Source organism: Dunckerocampus dactyliophorus, chromosome 18 (assembly GCF_027744805.1).
Source record: "Dunckerocampus dactyliophorus isolate RoL2022-P2 chromosome 18, RoL_Ddac_1.1, whole genome shotgun sequence".
NCBI classification, from domain to species: Eukaryota; Metazoa; Chordata; class Actinopteri; order Syngnathiformes; family Syngnathidae; genus Dunckerocampus; species Dunckerocampus dactyliophorus.
Window position 1 is genome coordinate 9,402,404 of NC_072836.1, and position 22,893 is coordinate 9,425,296.

General features: G+C 43.7%; 1 protein-coding gene across 12 annotated transcripts in view; it reads left to right on the top strand.

The window, feature by feature from the left end:
* The window catches only part of LOC129171096 (axin-2-like), a 159,096-nt gene that overhangs the window by 130,418 nt on the left and 5,785 nt on the right, over window positions 1-22,893 (top strand). For 3 of the 12 annotated variants that reach the window (XM_054759444.1, XM_054759446.1, XM_054759447.1), the window contains 4 exons: window positions 1,662-1,763; window positions 4,127-4,201; window positions 6,450-6,499; window positions 8,748-10,162. In XM_054759444.1, coding sequence (XP_054615419.1) covers window positions 1,662-1,763; window positions 4,127-4,201; window positions 6,450-6,499; window positions 8,748-8,793 — 273 coding nt within the window. In that variant the 3' untranslated portion in view covers window positions 8,794-10,162. The other 9 variants (XM_054759449.1, XM_054759450.1, XM_054759451.1 and 6 more) reach the window with 7 other exon arrangements.

Genomic DNA, 22,893 nt, shown 5'->3' on the forward strand with positions numbered 1-22,893 from the left:
ATAACAATTTTACAAGAATAAAGTCATATTATGGGGGAAAATAACGTCATTTTAGTAGCATGTAGTTAAAATATTTTTTAAAAAGCAGACATTTTACGAGAGTAAAGTCAAACAATTAAAAAGAAAAAGTTGTATTCTAACGAGAATTTTTTTTTTTTTTTACAAGTATTAACTAGTAACAGAGTTGGAAATATTAAAGAAAAAATAAATTTTCTTTAAAACAAATGAGAAACAAACAAAACAAAGAAAAACGTTTTTATTTTTTGAAAATTAGGTTGAGGAAAAATGTAACATATTATGAGAATAAAGTCAAAATATTATGGGAATAAAGTCATAATTACGAGAATAAAATTGAAGGAAAGTTGAAATAGTTGGAAAAAACAGCCGTAATGGAGGAAACAGCTGTAATTTTACCAGAAAGAAGTCAAAATATTAACAGAAAAAAGTAGCAATTTTACAAGAATAAACCCGTAATTTTAGTAGCATTTCCTTAATATCACAAAATGCAGTTTTTTCTTGAAATATATATCGCTTGTTAGCATATCTACGTGTGTTGCTTCACAAAAAGTGGCCCTTGCATCCTTTTTCCGTATATGGCCCTCTGTGGAAAAAGTTTGGACACCCCTGACCTAGAGGAACATTTAAGAGGCCATAGGTTCTTCCACACCAAACTCATCCAATCATGCCTTTATGGACTTTTCTTGATGCATACTTCATCCATATCCGTATAAATAAGCTCTGCTAAACATGTGATGTACTTCAATGCAACTTTGTTAAGCTATTAAAGTTCAAATTTCCCGGTACTAGGGCCAGCTGGGTTGCGTGTGTGTTGCTGTGGTACTTACTACGTGACTCTTATATCAGTCTACACTTGCCACGCATGCACGGAACCAGAAAAATGTCAGCTAAAAGCTCGGAAGACGCTTCGACGTCATTCCTCTGCTGCTGAAACTCACTGAGCAAGCCGCTTCAAGTACACCTAGCCAGTAGTACAAATACGGTAACCGTCAAAGTCTCGACCTTTACTTTGATACCAAGATCATCCATGCAGGCCTTGGAGCTGCAGAGAAACATTCATTTTTTGTGTCTTTTTAGGGACCTTTTAGAGTCCAGGGTTTAAGAGTTTACACATGTGGAAAATAAAGCATTAGCATATACTGCAGGAGAAGCTCTTTAATCCATTCATTCCACTCGTCCAACTCGTGCTCTTAATTGCTGTCACTGACTCAGCAACTGTATTCATGCTGCACATGCCTTTCTAGCCCAAAGCCCTGTGCTATATGTGCCTTCCATTCATGTGTGTTTGTCGGTTTTACAGCCTTTTCAGCTTCTATAATCAGACTCTGGTTTGGTCGGCGTGTAATTTAGCTCCAGACAGACAGACTTCCTCCAGCTCCTCGCCCGGCCAGCCGAGCTATAGCTAGCTGCCGCCGCCGCCACATTTGATATATTTCGTCGTCTCAGTGTCAAACCCATCTAAATGCGCCCGTGTCTGATCTAGCAGCCAGTAGGGGGTGCTGTGCAGGCCTGTGCGAGACCCCCTGTGGGGATATGAAGGAGCTCTGAAGAGTGAGGGAATACTCTGAGCTTTGAATAGAGGGGACGCCTGTGAGTGTGTGTACAGTTTGCTTATAGTCTGTGTTTTTATTTTACTGTTTCAGATCACCGTGGTGCGTCAGGAATACGAGGAGAAGATTAGAGGTCTGATCCCGGCAGAGTTAAGACAGGAACTGGAGGACACAATAACCTCGCTCAAAGCTCAGGTAATGAGAGCCAATACAAGAGCTGTATGTATTAAAATGATGCCTTTACACAGATAATAATGCTCATCACACTAGCATAAATTCAATAACAGGTTTCATCATTAGACAAATAGTCAATGACTTTCGCTCCTATGCCCCTTCAAAGATGTTTTGCTTGATGGCGGTGATGTTTTTCAACCAATCTTGCTCAAATGTTACACACATACCCTTGTCAATCTCCTAAAGATGTGTACCAAATTTCGCGGCGATACGGCTAAACACCCTAAAGTTACAGCGGGTGTTTTGTTGCATGCATTGAGCTGTGTGAGAAATTTCAAGCCGCTCCGACCTATGGGGCGGGGGGAGTCAAACTTTGCACCACCAGGTGGAGTATTTGTCAGGAACATAATAAGCAACATAGTAGGGGTGCATGTTTTGACAAATGTTCACCCTTTTGTATGCAGCGGTCCAGGGGTGGAAGAGTTAGCTTACACAAGACATGACACACGACTGTACACGGTTGCTTTTAACTTGCCGTCCAGGCCAGTCAACACTCACAGGCAGTGTTCATATTTAAAGTCATTTGCATGCATTTGCAGCTGGCAGCATGCTTCACATATCTGTGGCGTACACAATCACACACACGCCACATGTTCGGACAGAATTACACCCAAAACAGGCACTGGCGTGTCAGCACAACTCCCTTAATAAAAGGCAATAAAAGCCTTTCATGTTCGGAGCATTTACATAATATGACTGAATGAAGCCTCGTATGCACTTTTTGCTGTGGGGGCTGTCATCGTTAACCCTTGCTTTGTTTAAATAAGAGCTTTATTGAGTGTGCCAACCACAGCTCTGTATACAGTATAACAAATAAGTTTTTTTAATTTTGTGATTGTACTTTGTTGAAAGTCCTGCCACTGCTATATTTAAATATTGAGTGAAAAATATAAATTACAATGCAAAAAAAAAAAACACCGTTATTGTAGTTGTATTGCAATTTACAATTGTTATTGCATTCCGCACTCTTGAATAGGAAGTAATTCCATCCCAGTTTGATGTTTTGTTATGCGACAGTACACTAAGTACAGTCCTTTGCCTTTTTGAAGCAAAAAGTACCTTTAATACTGAGTATATTTTAAAAATGTACTTTTCCACTTTTACTGTACAGTATATTTTTATACACATATTTTTATTCATACTTGAGTAAAATGCTATTATTAATTTACTTGTGTAAATTATTTTACGACGCTGATTTGTCAATTTCCAGATGTTTCTATTCATTTATTATTTTTAACGTATTTAGTGCACTGATTTTTTTAAAAATTTATTTTCTAAATTAAAAAAAATTATAATTATTTCAATTTTAAAAATACATATATATATCAAAAATTTGTAAAAATTGTACATTTATAAACGTGTATTTATTTTTTATTAAGTTTAAATTAAAATCAAATAATAATTTGCACTGTAAGAATAATGTACATAGAAATATCTGTTGCAGGGCCAAACTGTTCCTCTACCAAAACCTTTATTAGTGACTGTACAGGCAGCGTTTAAAGTAACATTTTAACACTCTTAACTGTCATAAAAGTGTAAAAAGAAGCTAACCACGGTCAAACATGCAAAACGAAGAATAAAGCACTGTATGTTAACTTTGATCAAAAGTGATGGCGTATGCTTTGAAAGCCCGCTTACGTCACTTTATGATAATTCGCTGTGTAATCATTTTTGACCCCCAAAAAAAGCCAAAGAAACAGCAGAACATGCTGTGAATCCTTGATTGCTTGCTGTGCTGTGGTCTGGGTATGAAGTTCAAACATGGCAGGGATTCAAACTCACTCAAGTTTTGCACAACTTTAAAGGGCAATTTTTCCCAAATTCCGAATAATACGGCCGCAAGGGCGTTGAGCTTGACGTCTCTGGTGTTTTTCATAGTGGACTGCCAAATGTAATGCTAGATCTTTCCTGAGGTTCTCCCCCCATTCCTCTGAAAGGAATGTCACGCAGCACTCCAGCATGAACAATACAGATTCTTTAGGAGCCACGGTTGTTCCGCCACGAGCTGTGTAAATGTAGATGTGGTTTATTTTCACTTTAGCCAGACACTTCATAAATAAACTCCCGCTTTGTAGCCAAACAAAAGAATGGCATGTAGCGTCCTAACCTCAGCTAACCTGCCCTCTAATCTTCACTCTGTCCCCATGTGCCCTAACCCCTGTGCCCCCATCTCATGACCCCATACCCTTCCGTCCTGACCCCCCCTGGACCCAACAACCAAGCCTCTCATACACTTTTTCCCCGTACTTAACTTTTCTCCGGCAAAAAGCACAACTCGTCCAAAGCCTTCAGATTTATATCACATGTGTGTGTTCACGTCGTAGGTTGTCTTCCTTCAGAGGAGAGCCTCCGTCCTGCAGGAAGACCTGGACGCATGTCGCAACAAGCGGCAAGCATCAGTAAGCATTCCTCTTTATGTTGGGCTATAAAGTAGAAGGCACCTAAGGTCATACAATTCAGAATTTCACCACATTTTGAGGGGGGGAGGGATGTGCCTTCACAATCTTAATACAGTCGTCCCTCGCCACTTTGCGGTTCGAACGTTGCTCCCTCACTCTATCGTGGTTTTTCAAAAAGTCATTAATTAATAAATCGTCGTTGTTTTGTGGTTGACTATGGCCTATTGTTGGACAAATAATATTGTATAATATAATATATCAGTAATGTTACATTACCTTACATTACATTAGCTTAACACTGCATGGAGTCAGCCATGACACGTCAGACGTAAAATAGTGGAAAAAAAGTTCTCCTCCCGTTCCGTGTGGAAGTGGTACATGTTTGGCTTCTAACTTTGACCTTCTTCCCCACTCCGTTTGAAATCCTTCCTTATGTTTACAATAAATATATTGGAGGCTAACTAGTTAGCTCGGTAGCATGCTATGTTTAAAGCGGCAGCCGTCTCTTGTGTCACTGCGGCGATCCCGTAGCCTGCGCATAAAAGTTGCGCAATGCGGCGTAAACAAAGAATAATATGAGTGTAAAGGTGACTGTAGGCGTGTTATTTCATGTCTACAGGGCTCTAATAACGTTTTTTTTTTTATCTATTTAGAAAGTCACTTTCTATGTTGTAACTACAAAAATATTCCAATCCTAATTCACATATTGTGGTCGCGTCTGGAGCCAATTAATCACGACAAATGAGGGATTACTGTACTGTACTATCCTTTTGTTGTGAAATCAGGTAAAACCTCAGAAAATCTTTCAATATCTTACTTCCAGCATCTCAAAATTGTTATTAGAAACCCTAAAGTTGGTTAACTAGTGCCCCTTGAACAAAAGTAGCCCTGTATGGTAACACATAATTTGGTCGTCTCTTTGACGTCAGAATATGCAGGAAAAATATGAATACAGAAAGCTGTCATTTTGTTTGGGAATGCTAACTTCTGGATAACTGACCATTTCCAAGGGGGCGTCCTTGAAGGATTGGATTCATGCTGATTCATGCTATAACGGTGCTTATGACCTCGACATAGGCAAGTTCCCCCTGGAAAGTTTAAAATACAAACTAGCCTGGCTAGCTTCTCAGAAATTGCCAAAAAAGTGCCTATAACTTGAACTCAAAAAGTAAAAGAAAACTATTTTGTTTGGCACAATTTTATTTGTATCAAGTTCAAATGTAGTTTTTCTATCAGTATTTGAAATCTCAAAATGTTATTCAAACTCATGAAATTGGCTCACACGTGTACAGTATCTTTTATTCCAGTCTGATGCTGGCATTCTTCCGTTTGAATGGGTTGCATTTGAGCTTCACTTTTTTTGTCGACTCACAACGGCTGTGGTTTAAGTCTGCATATTAATTTAACACCAAATTGAAGGGGAAGATTTAACAATCATGACAAAGCAGTATCCGAAGTCCAGGAATACCTTCAACCAACCAATAAAGCCTCATTTTCGGGGGAATCCCCACTCACAGTAACATGTTTTCGCCGCTGCGCCGTGTGAGGATTGCAACACCAAAATCAGTGAAGATTAAACACTCTTGATGCACAAAAAAAAATCAGCAAACTTAGTCATTTGTTGGTATAATGCACACAGAGCAATGAACAACTTCGTGCTCTGTCTCCTTTCTCCTCCGTTCTCCTCACGCTGTGAGGCATTCAGGCGCACTCGTAACTGTGTTAGGCTGTAATTGTTTTTCATTTTGATTCACGTACCCCCTATGATAACCTGTGCACCCCTTGGGGTACGCGTACCACACTTTGGGAGCCTAGGCTGTAGGTGTAACGGTCAGGTGTTCTAGTCCTTGTATTCACATATTGTGGTGTGTATGTGCTAGACAGGGATTCTACTGACTACATTGGATTATTATGGGATACTTGTGGTTCCGTTTGAATTCCCTCCCATCCATCATAGCATAAGATTCATTTGTCTTTTACACAAAGCATCTGTACATGCAGCAATGAGAGGCCCAATCAAACCATGCTGCCACTCAACATCTCTAGAAGCATCTCTCAGGAACGCTCACGTCCCGACAAATAAGCCCCTCAGCAGCCGTCCTCCTCCTCCTCATCGTAACTAAAAAGTGAGTCAGACATTGAGCATCTCAAAGGAAACATCAGTCAGATTAAAGCAGTTTATATTTGTACCCATGATAGGCATTCTTCGGAAACATGTTTGTGGAACGGGGGCTTGTTTCTGTTCCAGGTAGCACCAAGGGAGGGACATCCATCCAGCATGAAGACGTCCAATCAGATGTGAGCATTGATTGTCGCAAGTGCTTCCATACACCAGTCCGACATCTTTCATCCATATGTTGTTTTATATTCATTTTGGTGCCATACATTTAACAACCACAACTATCTACACTCAACCCAACAACTCCACTCGCACAATCTAATGAGAGCCAAGACAACGGCTGCATCAAAAAATATGAATGCTCAGTTTTTGTCGTAGGACCTGGCTGTTCTGACGAACACCTCTTACGCTAAATATACACAAAGCATGTTTTTAAATTGTGCATTTATGTCACATATAAATGCATGATGTCTAAAGTAAATAATAACGAAAATATAAAATAACAAATACAATAACGAAATATAAAAATTCGAGACAAGATTGAAAAATGCGATGTATTATTATTATTATTATTATACTACTATTGATATCTACAGTATTAGCTAGAAAAGCTAGAAAATATTATTATTATGTTATTATTACACATTAAATTGATGATTAAAATAAATTACATTGCTTACAAAAGCTACAAATTATTATTATTATGAAATGTTACAAATAAAACCTTTTTGTATTAACTATAAAGTCATATAATTATTAATTGTCCTTACTTTATATGTATTTTTTCTCTTTAAAAGCAACATTTTTGATGCAGCTCTAGCATCAGGTCTCATTAAATTGTTTACCTAATGAAGTATCCCGCGAGTATATACTGAATATTGTGTATGAGTAATAGTATTTTTTTAGATGTTGCCATTTGTTTTCTGACTGATGAACCATTTTTAATAAACGATAATGGGTCTGTGGTCAAGTTTGTGATCCATTTGCATTTTAATGAATATCTACACACACACATACACCACATGCTGCTTTTGTATGTACACTGAGTGTGTGAGACCCGTGCTCTGCTGTTTTCGAAATGAAACTCTTACTTCTTTATTCATGTGATAGCCTTCAACATGTTGATGTGTATTTTGTTTGTCCTATGTTTTATTAAAGAGGCCCGACCCTGCATTTCTAACTTTTCAGACTTATGTGTACAGTATGTTTAAAACACTGTACTCTTGGGGGAGGAGGCTGCCGAACCTGAGAGTTTCGGCCAAGAGGAGAATAGTAGCAGTAGTAACAGCAGCGTCATCTCCCAACAGGAGAACAGTTGCAGTGGCAGATTACTATCACTGCCCTGCTCAACCCAAAGATCACATAGCATGCGGCTTTTCAACACACCTGAGGGAGAGCGATAAAAGCACACATTATTATATTTATTATTATGTTGTTATTGTTTTTTTTATCTTACTTTGATTGTTTATTATGACTTTTTTATGATTTTTGGAGAGCTGCTCAAAACGTGAATTTTTCTTGGAGGTTAATAACGTATCTATCTAGTGCAGATTTACCCTCTACACAACTTTTTATGGATTATGTTATTAAAAGCAACTTACTATAGTGTCCCACTGGGGTAAAATATCATTTTAAAAGCCCCTGAAATGAGCAGGATAGGGCCCCTTTAAGTATGCGAAGAAGCAAATCACTTAAAACATACAGCAAACAAAAAAAATGCGTCGGCATGGTCTTACAGCCGTGCAGCAAGTGCAAACCCGAAGCTTCCTAATGCGAGCCTGTTACACGTCCACCAGTCAGTGTCTCATCCACCTTCGCGTAAATATTTCCACCTCCTCTCAAATACACACATCCCACAAAGTACTCTCTGCAGTTGAGTAACCGAATGCCCCACGCTACCCTTTGAGGAAATAGTTGTTTATTGCAACCTTCCTTGGCCTTTTGCTTAACTTTACCTCATTCTTGCGGGCAGATGATTCCTCCCTAATGAGCCTGGTCGCTCACACCCAAACCTCGGCTTTAATCTGTGCTATTACGCCGACATCATTTCACGCTAATTGATTGTCTCCCGCCTAAATAAAGCCGGGTAATTGTGCTTGTGTAAATACAAGCCCCGAACGTCATCTCCAAGGATCAAAGCGACTCGCTTCCCCCCTTTGCTTATCTCCACATCACAAGGCCGACTGTTATGAGACAACACTGAGGGCGCGCTCATCAAGCCCTACGTTTCATTTTACAGTAGCGTCTGATACTTTGGTGACTCATGCTGCGTGTTTTTTTTTGTTTTTTTTGTTTTTTTAGTGTTTTATTGGTGAGATCCTTGGATGCAGGCACGCAATTGCTTTATGACACACTGTTATCCAAACTGGAGATTATTCCGCTTCAAAGCAGTTTTCTGTTATTGGTGTTCTTCTGTTCCTGCAACAGGTTGTGTGAGGACCAGAGGCCCAAACATCCAAGCGGAGATAAGTGAGGCTGTAGACTGAGGTGATTCAAGGTCATCACTTAGTGCACACGTGACATTGTACATGTCTTTTTATGGAGATTGTTCTGAGTCAGTTCATTGTTATCAGCACACACACTACACACTTTTCCACACACGCTGTTTTACTCCATCTGCCGTCATGTTCTTTGTCTTCTCTCCCGGCTGTATGATTCTTTGTTGCTATGGTATTTACGGCATGCGATTCTTCCCCCCCCTCCCTTCTTTCCCTCCCCTTCTTCCCCGCGCCCTGTCAGTCAAGCGGTGAAAAGGATATGCAGCTGTGTGGTTTGAAAGCGGGTTAGAGGCTATATAGCCTCAGCGAGGAAGGCACAGCAGGTTGTGTATGTTATTGTGGCGGGACTTTGCAGTCTGACTTTAGGCTGAACTGAGAGACCAATGCGTTATTTTTTATTTTGATTATTTAATTTGTAATTTTATATTATTTTATGATTGTATTTTTATTTATTATTTTTTATTTTGTTATTTTTTTATATTTTATATTTATATTTTATTTTTCCATATCATGCAATTTGTAGAGCATAGTCTCATACTCATTTAACGACGTGGTGAGATCCAATGAGTAATGAGATCCTAAAAGTACTAGTTTTTAGTTCCTCACAAATGTTTCTGCTGCCATTTTTGCCATTGGTATTTGTGGCGCCCCCACCTCATAGGTTTTAGGTTAACCCTAACCCATCCACGCTGGGGCTAATATGTTTTGTGGTCATGTTTTCCAGGCAATCTTGCTAAAACTTTACAGACTTGTATATGTTAGTCCCATTAGGCTGCATACCAAGTTTGGTGTTGAAATTTTACAAGGTAGGAGCCAAATAAGTCAAATTCCTTGGAAATGTGACATTTGTGGCGCCCCCTCTTGGTTAGGTTGGGTTCAGAATGCTTTGTTAGAGGACATTGTTTGTTAGGTGGGCTCAAAGGTTTATGATTATAGGACGATGAATGATAAATGATATGGACACTTCTGTGTTGTGGCCAATACATTTCGGTCCAGGGCGGCCATGTTTTTCAGCCAGTCTTGCTAGAACTTTACAGAGTTGTGCAAGTTAGTCCAATAAGGCCGTATACCACGTTTTGGGTTGATTTGGACAAGATAGGACAGAATAACTAGCTTATATATATCATACCTTTATGTAGCTCACAGAAGACACTTTTAGTTTGCCTTCTAGCGGTTCCAAACAGTAGTCTGAAAGATTTGTCAGCATTGTTAGTGGGGGAGTGTCGAAGTAAGACATCAAATGTGGAGTCTGCAGAACCATCGAGTGAGTTAATCAGCTCACTGGAGGCATGGAGAAGGAAGGGGGGGGGGGGGTTCAAGTGATGGATTAAGGATGAGTGAGGGAGTCCGGGGTTGGGGTTAAGACTGATTTGAGAGACGGATCGCTGTCCTGTCAAGCATGGCGGAACAAAGTGGCGTCCGACTGGCCGGCCTTGTGAAGTGTGTGCCTGTTTGCTGGATTGCAGAGAAGAAGAGGAAATGAAAGTCATTACTGTCAGAGCGGAGCGAGCTTCATGGCCCAAACGGGATTAGACAGTGCATCCGACATTGTTTCTATACATTGGTAGACTTAAAAGTCAAGCACAAAATGGGATTAAAACAAGAGAGGGAGGGGGGGAGCCCAATAAATAACCTTCAACAACTAACCCCCCTCTATTTTTTTTATTTCTTCTGCCTTCCTTCACAGGCTTTCATGTCTTTTTCTTCCCACTCCCAATAGATGCCTCTGACACATCCCTTTCTCACGTCCATCTTCCGCACACTCATCCCATCATCAAACCGCACAGGTGGGCGATGCGACTCCCACTCGAACTTTTTATCTTATTTCGCCAGAAAAACACACATCATTCTGGGCTCAATTGGTGCCTCGAAATGTGACGCAACTTTATTCCCCTTAAACTGAACCCTTTTAAAACAGGCTCTTTCCAAACAGCCTTCTACAGCAAACTGCTCTGACTTGACTTTGTAAGGGTATTATATGCGCCATGGCCGACTTCAAAGTCGGTCTTAACGCCGCACTATTAATTGTCTTCCTCAGTTCTCAGCATCCCTCTTAACTTTTTTAGCCCGCTTTCTGCCAGTTTGGAACGCAGCCTCGCGTGTTTTTATTGTTAAACGTTGGGGAAAGTGACAGGGTTCAAGATAGGTCTGAGCTCATGGCTTGGCGTACTGTAGCAGCAAGCAGCATACCATGCACTGTCTTTGTCACTGTTACGCGTTTCTTTGCAAGCCGTTGGCTGTGGATTAGCTATTGGTATCCCGTCTGATGGAAAGCGGACGAGCTGAGATGTACTGCTTGGTTGAAACACGGCTTTACCACCTGACATGTCAGTGAGGCAGACGGTGCATGATATGCCGCTTGTTGCTGTGTCTCGTCCAGCTGCGGTAAAAACAATCATACAAGCTAAACTGTACCGCTTGGTTCAAACGCGGCTTTACCATCAGCTTCTTCTTTATTCACGACGATGCATGATTCTTTATTCAAGACAATGCATGATATGCTGCTTTGTGTTGAAAAAAGAAGACACTGCGCCCAAAATGTCTTAATGGTGTCACTTAGCACTACTATACTTTGTTTGCTGTTTGTCGATGTTGGTGTAAGCTATTTTTATGATTTTTGTTTACAGGAAGTAGCCTACAGCGCCCTTACTTTGAAGGGCGGAAGTGTGTTTAATGGGTTGAGAAGGTGTCTTGTCTGTTGCTAAACCAGACTAGCTGTGCACATGCAGAACGTACCTCCTATGGCCGTAGCCCCCGTCCTTTATTAACACCAAACGTCCACCTCAGCGGGCATCCTGAAACCCTCGGTTACCTTAAATGACGTCTGTCCCGTGCCATTGTTTGACTTCCTGATTCTGACAGCTTAGAGAAAGGCCAACGTAGCGCATCAAAGACACCAGGTGTTCATTCATGTTGATCGTGCCCCCTCCTTCGCATGATATCACTGTGTTGCAAATGTTGCACTGAGCCGACCGCTCTTTTTTTTATGAAGGTAAGCCAAGATTTTTAGCGGCTTCTTCTTCTTCGGTGCTCTCCGGCTTCTTCTACACTGGCGTTCACAGCTATTTCTTCCGGTCGGCGAAGTGGGCATCCAAACTAGGACTCGAAATAAACAAATGTGAACGACCCCAGAAGAATCGCAATGTAAGTCCCGGTTCCCATCGATACTCTCCGTGGATAATGTCTAACGTCTTAGGGTACGGTCCTCTTTGACGTCCTGCCGTGGTGAAAACAACCGAACAAGCTCAACTGTTCCGCTTGGTTGAAACACGGCTTTTCCACCTCACTCGTAACTGTTAGCTTCTTCTTTATTGACAATGCTTCTGCTTCCTGCTATGCCTCGCTGAATCTGGAAGAAGAAAAAAGAAGACATTATGCACAGAATGGATGGACTAAATTGCAGGTTTGCAGCCGCATGGCTGCCTTAACAGCAAGCAGCATACCATGCACTATCTTAGCAAGTTTGATGTTCTGAACGCCATACATAGGGTACCCTGATATCTTAGGGATGCTGTCCCAGGCAAGCTGAGCATTATCCCTTGGTGGAAACACGGCTTTACCAGCTCGCTCATCTGCCGTGTTGTCCCCCTCTTGTCAGGGGCCTTTGTCCCCCCCACCCCTCTCCCCCTCCCCCGCACTGTTGTCACCTGCTTTGAAGAGCTAGCCTCCATTTCCTTTCGCGGTTGTGGCCCAGGGTGTGTACACACCAAACAAACTTGAAACAGAACCCTCCCATCCTTGTGCTACATGGTCTGGCTCCAGTCGCCTTTATCTGCTGGCTTTCCTCACCGGGTCCGCGTGAGCCGACTTCCTCCTCATGGCCCTGCTTGATAATTGCCGTAAGCTTCCCTCTTGGTTTCGTTTTCCATTGTCCTCCGACCCTCCCGCCCACCCCAAATTCTTGGCTCTGGCTCCAGATAAAGGGATGAATACTTCAAAGGCAGAAGAGTTTAACCCCCGAAGCCAAAAGGAACGGCACACAATACTGTAATTGAGAGCAGTTAGTGATCACAGGGCTGCGGCGCTGTCCTGGACGCGCACACACCCTCCAGTGTTTATGGCTGCAACTGAGGTGGCCAGTAGTAGTTACGACAGCCATAAAAACAACCTCTGCAGGCCTCGTAAGTTGTTAAAAAAGGATGCGCTTTCACCAAAGCGGCAGAAGCAGCGCTGTCTCCTCTGAACACGCCTCCAAATAAAAGAAGCGGAATTAATCAGACACGAGTGTGATTTACGTCCTTCCTCTATAACAACTCTTTGTAGTCCTGCTGAGTGTGACCTGTTCCGGTAATAATATATTCTCAAACTGAGGGCTACACCCCGCAACCTCTTCCCTCCGAGCCCGCTTTCAAAAGGTCTTTTTATAGGGCCAGGAGACAAGGATGCCCCCCTTTCCTGGTCCGGGCTCAATCACAGACCCGGGGTCAGCTCCAGTGGGGGCAGCAGGGATGAGCCAACCTGTAAGGGGACCTCCCGTGAGCCACGGAGGAGGCTGACAAGGCAGGACGTGAGAGTCCAACTGGCCCCCTGGTACTAGCAGGGGGTCCATGCCATTGGCTTGGTGATGCTCTCCACCCTGGTGGGTTTGCTGCCAGAGGTCAGACACTGCGCCCTGCTCTCAGGGTTGAAGAGTCTATCTCTTGTATCTGCTGTGTTGGTTTCTTGGACGATGTGAGCACGTAATTGCAGTATGGCTAGCCACGCTGCAGTGTGCATGCGATCTGATGCTTTCACGTCCATTCTAATTGTTGTGTGCTCAAAACACAGAAGCGCATTGCCTGTTTTATAGCTACATTACCCATATATGTTAGATTTCACTCTGCATAGATGTGCTGTAACTTTGTTAGCGACGGATGACCTGTAGTCTCATACTCAACTATTTGACCGGACTCACCTCTATTGAGTTCCAATGCATGAATTCTGTTAAGATGGACTTTTAAATGATGTTCTAACAGCAATATGTGTCCCTGGAGCCTATTCATGACTGACAAATGTGAAAAAAATATCTCATCTCCCTCACTTGTTTTCTCCACTTTTGAGAGAAGAAGGTGCTCAAATGGTCGCTTCGGAGGTTCCGGATTTTTGTGATGGCATGAAGGGAAAACCTCCTTCCTCATGGACATATGAGGTGGACTGTATGCCCACCACTTGATGGAGAACACTTTTGTAAAAAGGAAGTATTAAAATAAAAAAAAAAAACGGGCTTTTCTGTACATTTTAAAATGAAACTGCCAATTATCCATCCGGCAATTACATAAGTGGGAGCTGTAAGTTTGGTCACTTTGTTTTTACTTCAGCAAATAGGCTAACCTAGCATGATGTCTGAGACAGGCGTGGTCAAACAGCTCATTAGCATTAAAGCTGCAGACACACAAAATGGCATGTTCCCAGTAGGGCTGACTAAAAGCACTTTTAAACTGCCTAAATGTAAAAAAATTGTAATAACTGCCCTTCAGTTGAAATCCAAGAAAACAATCTTAGAGGCTTATTTTTCTGAAATATTTTGGTCAAATTCTGAATAGTGCAACCTCGGGGGTGTTTGCCTTAAAAGGTTAAATTAGGACAGTGATGGTACAATAAGTTGCATGATGCATAAAGTATTTTTGTGCACAGAAGTGGCCTTTCAATGGCAAATAACATCTTTCAGGTTGTTCCCTCTTTATTCAACCCAAAATATACCATGTACCATACATGCACAAAACGCTATCAAATCCTCACACACGTGTTTTTTTCATAATTACCTATTAACTTTAGACATGCTCAAACGTACTACCAAACATTCGAATCATTTGAAGGATTTTAATCCTTTAATTGCCAGTCTGATTATAATAAATAGTACATGAATGGGGTTCCAGTTTGTGGTTAAAGTGTTGGATATGTCACAAAGATTAACATTGATTTGATTGCATTGCTGTTTTTTAAGTCGTTTTTATGTAATATCTGGCTATTATATGTGTTGACTGTTTGAACAGGTCTATTTTTTAATCATTTTAGAAGTATTTATGATTACACTTGAAGATACCCTTGCATAGCGCATGGTCATGTGGCCACTAGTGGGCACTGTTGAGTGATGTTTTCTCCTGCAAGTCTGCGGATGCTTCATTTTTTTAATATATAAACTTTTTAACCTAGCAATAAAAAATGATTACTGTAACAAGCACAGTTGTTACTTATAGCCAAAAATCACATTAGAGCATTGTTGGTGCTTACATCGTGCATCCCCGAGGCTCCAACGGGTTAATCTCTACAACTATGCAGGTCGAAAGAGAAAGCCAGAAAAAAAGTGTCTTTTTAAGTTGATGTAGCAACAGAGGGATTGTAGCGATAATGCTATTGGGGCGGCGGATCAGTTACTTGTGACGCGCCAAAGCCTCAGGGAGTTGGCGCAAGATTGCTTGCCTTTGATAAGGTCCTGGACACACACACGCAACAGTCGTGGCAAAAAGAGAAGATAGCGAGTCAGGAAATTAAAACATGCGTGTCCACTTAAGTGCGAAGGTTAAGTATGATAAATCCAACCCAATTCGTTTGGCTTTTATAGTTTAAAAAGACACGGCTGTCGTCGGTGTTGTTATGTAGCTTCCAGGACCCGGCAGTCGGCTCTTTTACTTTGAAGTGCGCCTCCCCGCAGCACTGGCGGCTCAGTCTGAGCTGGAGTCGCCTTGAGGAGAGCCACAGTCGCTCCATGGCCGCCTGAAAGCACCGCCAGCAGGACTAGGAGGGAGGTGGAGACTAGGAGGAGGGGAGGAAAGCACTGTTTTTCCCCCTTTCTCTCCTTCTTTCTCTCGTCAGTGCATTTTTCCTCGCCGTCAAAGCGTGGACGGACCGAACGTGGCGAAGGAACGGCTGCTACTCTGGATTATAACGTTCTGTGGATAATTCGTACTTTTGTTTTATTTTCACTTTTAAACACATTTAAGGAGTGAACTCTTGGGGGTCGATGGTAAGATATTCCCCCTCCTCCTTTTTCTACTTCTCTTTGATGTAGCGTTGACTTGCCTTTGAAGTTCCAAGCTAGTAGGCAAAGGGGGGTCGCTTATTTTAAGACTAACACCAATCTAACTTTTTAAAAAAAAACTGTTACATTTAAGTCGCTTTCTTATCGGTTGAAGTACATATTTTAAGTTTTTTTAAAGTTTTTGATGGAACTCAACCACCATTAAACACACTGCACTTTTAAAATACAACTTTTTAAAAATGTAATAACCACCAACAACACTGTCTATTGTACATTAGACACCTTTATAGCAGTGTTATAGCACTGTTTCATATTAGCTTTATTTGATGATGATACTTGGCTGTAAGTAGTAAAATGAAGCTCCAGGTGTGAAGTAGCAGCCAGAAAACTTTTTCCTTGGTCACGTTTTTTCTTCATTCCTCCATCCTCGGTGTGTCCCACGATTTGATTCTCTGCAGGCTCTAAAAGAGCTTTCCTAAGAGTCAGTCTGATCCAGCAAGCAAGCAGTGATGTATTCGAGTTCCGACTCATAGTTTTGCATGTGTGCTCGTCATTGCAAAGTGTCCACTTTATGCCTGAAGATGCAATGTTTATGTAACGGAACTGCAGATTTTCTCTTCGTCCCCCCCCCAGCCCCTGTAAATGTCAGCATGTGGCTTGAAAAAGACTCCCTTTGAGGCTGCGGCGGATTAGGTTTTGATTAGATCAATACTTTGTGTTCTAGAGAGAAGACGGGCTGCTGGAGAAGAAGCTCCCTGCTGACATAAGAGAGTGAGGAGATTACAGGAGAAGCTAAGAAGGCGGAACAACACTAGGGTCTCTCTCCTCCTCTCCGCTGCCTTCAAGAGCCATGAGCTGGCTGCTCGTGGACCACATCTCTAGTAGTTTCCGAGAGGATGCTCCTCGACCCCCGGTGCCCGGGGAGGAGGGCGAGGCGCCCTGCTACCCCTCCAAACGCGCCATGATGAAAACGGAGCCCCCCAAATCTGTCGCGCTCATCAGCCCTCCGGGCTCCTCGGCCAGGAGGAACGAGGATGGTCTCGGGGAGCCCGAGGGGAGCGCCTCCCCGGACTCGCCGCTCTCCCGGTGGACCAAATCTCTGCATTCTCTCCTTGGCGACCAGGATGGTGCTCTTCTTTTTAGGACATTCCTGGAGGGAGAGAAGTGTGCCGACACTTTGGACTTTTGGTTCGCCTGCAATGGCTTCAGGCAGATGGACCTCAAGGATACCAAAACACAGAGAGTGGCCAAAGCCATTTACAAGCGCTACATCGAAAACAACAGTATCGTCGCCAAGCAGCTCAAGCCTGCGACCAAGACCTTCATCCGGGATAACATCAAGAAGCAGCACATTGACTCTGCCATGTTCGACCAGGCGCAGATGGAGATCCAGAGCAACATGGAGGAGAACGCCTACCAGATGTTCCTGACCTCTGACATTTTCTTCAAGTTCGTGAGGAGCGGCGGAGAGAACCCCAATCACGTCAACCCCAACGGCTTGGGCGACCTGCAGGTCATGTGTGGATATCTGCCCACGCTCAACGAAGAGGAGGAGTGGAGTTTTGACTTCAAAACCAAAGCCCATACTGGACTGCTGGTGAAGACGCAGAGAGCGCACGTGTCCATGAGGGGGGTAGAGGTCATGGAGAGGGGCTACAGGTAAGAGTATTCTTTGTGTGTCACATGGAAGACATGAATGACTGTTGGCTTGTAGAGTGTTTTCCCTGTGCTACTTTTCACCCTGTAACCATCTCTGGTAGCCCTTTTTGCTGGCACTCGCCACCCGGATTTCCGGAGCTTTCCAGGGAGGGGGGTTGGGGGGGATCGTCTTCCACTGGAAAAGTTCACAGCGCTGGCAGGGCTACTAGCTCTGCTTCCTGGTGACGCTCAGTTTAGTGCCGCGCTGACCTTGAGGCTTTTTTTCTGAGGCACTGATAGATTATGCTAACGTGCTTTGCAGTGAAGGTGATGTCATGCACCGTTGCTTGTTTATAGGGTCATAAAAAAAAAAAGATAATGAGTGGTGACACAATTTGGTGACCTGCAAAGTGCTTTTACTGTTTGCAGATTAGGTTCGAGGGCTTTCATCTATTTTTCTATACTGATTATCCTCTTAAGAGCCACGGGTGAGCTGGAGCCTATCCCAGCTGACTTTTTGGGCGAAAGACGGTCTACACCCTGGACCGGGCACACATATCCATTCACACTTGTTGAGAACTATATGTTCAGACCTGCATGATCATTTAAACTCTAGCCTCATGTGCATGTTTGGGGATGTGGGGGGAAGCCGGAGTACGCATAGAAAACCCACACATGCATGGGGAGAACATGCAAACACACAGAAACGGGTCTCCTGATTGCCGTACTTTTAGAATAGTCCCGGTTTGATGTGATGCACCCCCCGCCCCCCTCCTTCCCCCTCGTTGTCATCATACAGATTCAAAACATGTGGAACCCATTTCGCCCTCTCTCTTTGCATCTTCTCATCTGACTCTTTTGAAAAGTCAGCACACACCTCCACTTACACACCCCCTCAGCCCTCTCTTCTTCCGCCTTTCTTGTTTGCGTCAACTCTCCTCTGATTCCCTCTCACCGCCTTTCTCCACTTTTTTTTCTCCTTCCTTTTTGAGAAGTCAGGGACGCCTTTGGAGCGAAAGTGAGGGGGCACCTCTTGAAATAAAGCGAGGGGGTAGAAAGGGAATGAGATGGGAAGAATGCAAGGCCAGCTGTGTTAAATACCTGACTCTTTGCAAGCCCCTCTGAAGGTCAAGCCCGGAGCTGGGGGCCCTATACTGTGTTAGTCATGCTAGCCCACCCCCTTTACTCCAACACACACTCATGCCATCCGCTCTGGCCACTCCCCGGTGTCTCCTCCCCCTGTACCGTGGCAAGGATGCATGCACAGCGGGACATCAAGGCTCAGGAAAGAGTGAGTGCGCTTGAGGGAAGTGGAAAGCTGCTGGCTTTTTAAGATGGAAGAAATGGGGCATAGAAGAGGGAGGGGGCTGGGGGGGACGCTTGCAGGGGCAATGCACTTACATGTGAAATTTGGAGGTTACCATGTTGCACAGGAATCATTTGTTACATCATCAATACTATACGGGCACTCATCTGATATTTCTTTTTTTCTTTCTCTTCTTCCAACTTTCAGGTCATACAAGGGAGGAGATGTTTGTCACATGGGCTCCTTTGCCCCCGTCAGCAGCACAAATGACAGCGAGGTGTCCAGCGATGCCTTGACGGATGATTCCCTCTCTGTAACTGACAGCAGCGTGTAAGTTTATAAAGCAATGTGTCTTTGATGGTCTAGTGGAACTTCAGAAAGTGTGATGAATCAAGTGAGTCTGCCCACGGGGGTGGGGGGGGGGGCGCCCTAATTTCTTCACATGACCGTAAATTACATTTGTGGAACCCCGTATGGGTCGTGGCCAAAATGCTTTGGAAGACATGCTAGCAAATATGTCATACAGATATCCTCAAAAGTTGTATAATCATTAGACGTATGGGCTGTTTGTTGCTAAGTATCGCCCATGTGCCCCTGCAAAGACGCTTTGCTTGATGATAGCGCCCATGTTTTTCCAAGTAATCTTTCTCAAATTTTACAGACATGACCTTCCTGTCAACCCCAAACTCTAAAGTTACAGTGGGTGTTTTGTAGAGAACATTAGGGTGTGGGAGAAATTTGAAGTCATTCTGGGTTTAATAACAGCAGCACCTTGTGGCATATTGGTCAGAAAAATCTAATATATGTTTTGACAACTGATTGCCGTTGTGTGTGTGTGCAGAGTGTTTCAGGAGTAGAAGTGAAGAATATACATTTGGGCCATCATTAGTTGATGCTGACCACAAGTATCACAAAAGTAGTGCATAATCGATCCATGATAAAGTTGCAATTTTGCCTAATTACACTAAATGAGAGCTAGGCTTGATGTGTAAAGTCTCATTTAAGTTGTGCTGGGTGTGAGGCTGCATTGTTTTTTCCTGATGTCAGAAAACCTCAAGAATGCCACACACACACACACACACACACACACACACACACACACACACACAGAGCAAATACACCCATCTGGATAGTGTCCAATCAGCAGTATCATTAAAGAGAATGGCTGGTGTGTGCATTCGGTGTACAGTGATCGTTGTTAAAAGTACACACAGTGCATACGTGCCGGCAGCCTTGTTCCTCACAGAGATTACTGGCTGTAATGACGTGTCAGTAAAGTGACAAGGCGCCACGGGGGTCACGGCTTGGTCATTGCTCAAGTACAGGAGCGCTCCAATCAGGTGCTTTTGGACAAAGACATAGTGATGAACTCCAATCAGGTGCTATTGGGCAAAAACATAGTTATGAACTATGATTGTTATACAATTTGTAGCAAGAATCTCCTCCATGAGTTCCTGCTTGTATTTGTCCGCACTTTGCTCAGTGCTGTGACACGCCTCCCTCGCCTCACCTCATAACATCCACGCTCGTCGCTTAAATGGGCCCGCAAATGTTAGAATCCCATGCTCTGATAAAGAAATAGAAGCAGTACGGGGAGGGGGGAAACAGTAGGAGAGGACGCAGTTGGGTGGGAAGAGAACGAGAGCGGCGGAGGGGGAATTTTTTTTGCTTATATCTTATTTATGGATTTGCTTGGACGCTGGGGAATGCAGCTGCGCAGACTTCAAACATTACCTTATCTTACAAACCAGCCTTTTGATGTGCGGAGATCAGAGGCAGCGCTTGCCAAATGAAGATTGGGGCGGGTGGAGGCGGCGGCGGCGGTGGTGCAGGGGGGCCGTGCTTATGCGCATGACTGTGGCATTTCAAAGCAAAAGTAGAAAAGTGCTCCTCAGTTAAGGCTCGGTCACCAGGAAACGGCGGCTTAGCATGGAGAAAAGACACTGTTTCGCTCTGTCAAGTGCTCGGGTTTGAAGTTTGAGCACGCCTGTTTGATGACTTTCATTCAGCCCATCAGTGCCTGTGATAGCTTGAAAACTAGGTTAGCAACACACTCTTCAATAATAAGCATAACGAGGAGAGTCGTGTTGCATCATGTTCTTTTAGGCGTTAGCACACGAGGCTAATTGTAGCGTGCTAGGGCCCTCTTCACACTTAATGTCCGGCACGTTCGGCTTGTGTGGACGCTGTGATGCGATGCCTTCTCAAGTTCAGTGCCCTTCCCCTGCTTTGGAACGATTGCATGCACACGCACGTGCGCCCGAGTGTTTTTGTCTTTATTGGGGATTGACATGGCTATGATGTCACGCTGCTTACATAGATAATGCAGCTAGCACCGTTAAAACGACTGGAGTGGAAACAAGTGGTGGCATTGGCTTACACTTCAGTAAACACCTTTTTTTTCCCCCCTCCCCTTAGTGTGCAGGTACCTAAATGGAAAACTGTCTCAATGTTGTCTGCTAATTGCCATTTTCCATGTTGGCTGTTGGGCATCTCTTAATTATATCTTGGTCCTTGTTTTTTTAGCGATGGTATCCCTCCTTACAAACTGAGCTCCAAGAAGCAGCTTCACAGGGAGATGCAGCGTAACGTGAGGATGAACAGCCAAGTGTCTCTGCCTGCTTTCCCTGTAAGTACATTAACACACAAACACACACACACACCAAGTCCTTTTCAACCTGGTAGCTATCTCGCTAGCAAGCTAGCTTCTATACCACTCTCTGTTCCTCTTGGTTCTATGAATAGTTGCACGGCAATTCAACAACACCAGAAAAGATCTGAGGAGAAACGTCAAAAGACCTTGCCTCCCACTCACACACACACACGCGCGCGCACATGCAAACACAAGCCCTTTCGCAATCGTTGGTGTCACCTACACCCCCCATTAGGGTTCCTTGAAGTCTGCGGGAGAGCAGGAGATCTCTAAGCTGTTTATCGCCACAGTGCTCACAACGCACCAGGGTTCTTCTTCCCCAACCAATGATGCAAATGTGGAGAACAGAGCGAGGTAGAGATGAGGGAAGATCTTCTGCTGCTTTATCCCGAGGGCTCTGAAACGAGCCCAACAAAAACACAAAGATAGTCAGGCACGTTCACTCCCGCACACACATGCACGCACGCACACACGCATGCATGCACGCACACGCGCCGCTTTGATCCGAGGATGAATGGAGCACGCGCGCAGGAAAAGTGACAACTTCCAACAGAGCTTGGCCCCCTTTTACTCCACCGCAGCCCCCACCCTCCCCACCCTCCCCCTGGAGGTGAGGGATCTAAGGGAAGAGTTTGAGCATGTCATGTGAGCTTTCAGTGGGTCAAAGGGGAGTTGGTAGCTTAAGGCTCTTAATAGGAGCTAACTTCAGCTCGGAGTTGGAATAAGTGTTAAAACAAGTATCTTGTAAAAATAAACTTCATGTAACCTCCCGTTTCGTCACCATTTTTGACATGTGGCATTTTTTGGAGGCGGAATAGATCCGCAGATTGGATCTGGCAACTCCTCCTCCTCTCTGTGGCTGTCCCGCGTTGCTTTTATTTTCACTTTTTAGCCTTGTTTTTGTTTCCCGTCTGATTTTTGGCGATGGCTGCCGCTCCCTCGGTGCCGCATGCCGCCTCGGGCTCCATCGGAACGCTTCTTTTTCTCACTTTTTTCTCTCATCCCCTTCATCTCTACTACAAAGGGACGGGAGAAAACAAAAAAAAGGAAAAATCAAGAAAGCCTTGCCGCAAAAAATGCAAATAATTTAATATGAACACACACACACACACATATATGTATTCTCTGTCACTTTTGTAGCTCAAAGGTGCCCAGTGTGTGACAGAGGAGGGGCGGGGGGATAAATTATCTCAACCTTTCTGATCTTGCAGCCTTTTTTGTGGCACCTTTATGTGCCTCCTTTGCTCTCTTCACTCTCCTTTTCTCTGCCCTCCTGCGCTCATCTTTGCATCTTTTTTTTTTTTTTAATCCCCCATCCTTCCTCCCTGGAGTTCTCTTCTACCCCCTGTCGATATGTGCCTTTTAGTCCTAGATGTAAAGTGACTGCTTCCCATCTATCTACCCCCAACACACACACACACACACCAGTATCACCCCATTCTCCCTCCCACTGCGTTTTTGATATTTGATGGGCAACACTTTGAAGTGAGTCAACTTAAAAGGGGCCCGCTAAGGATGAG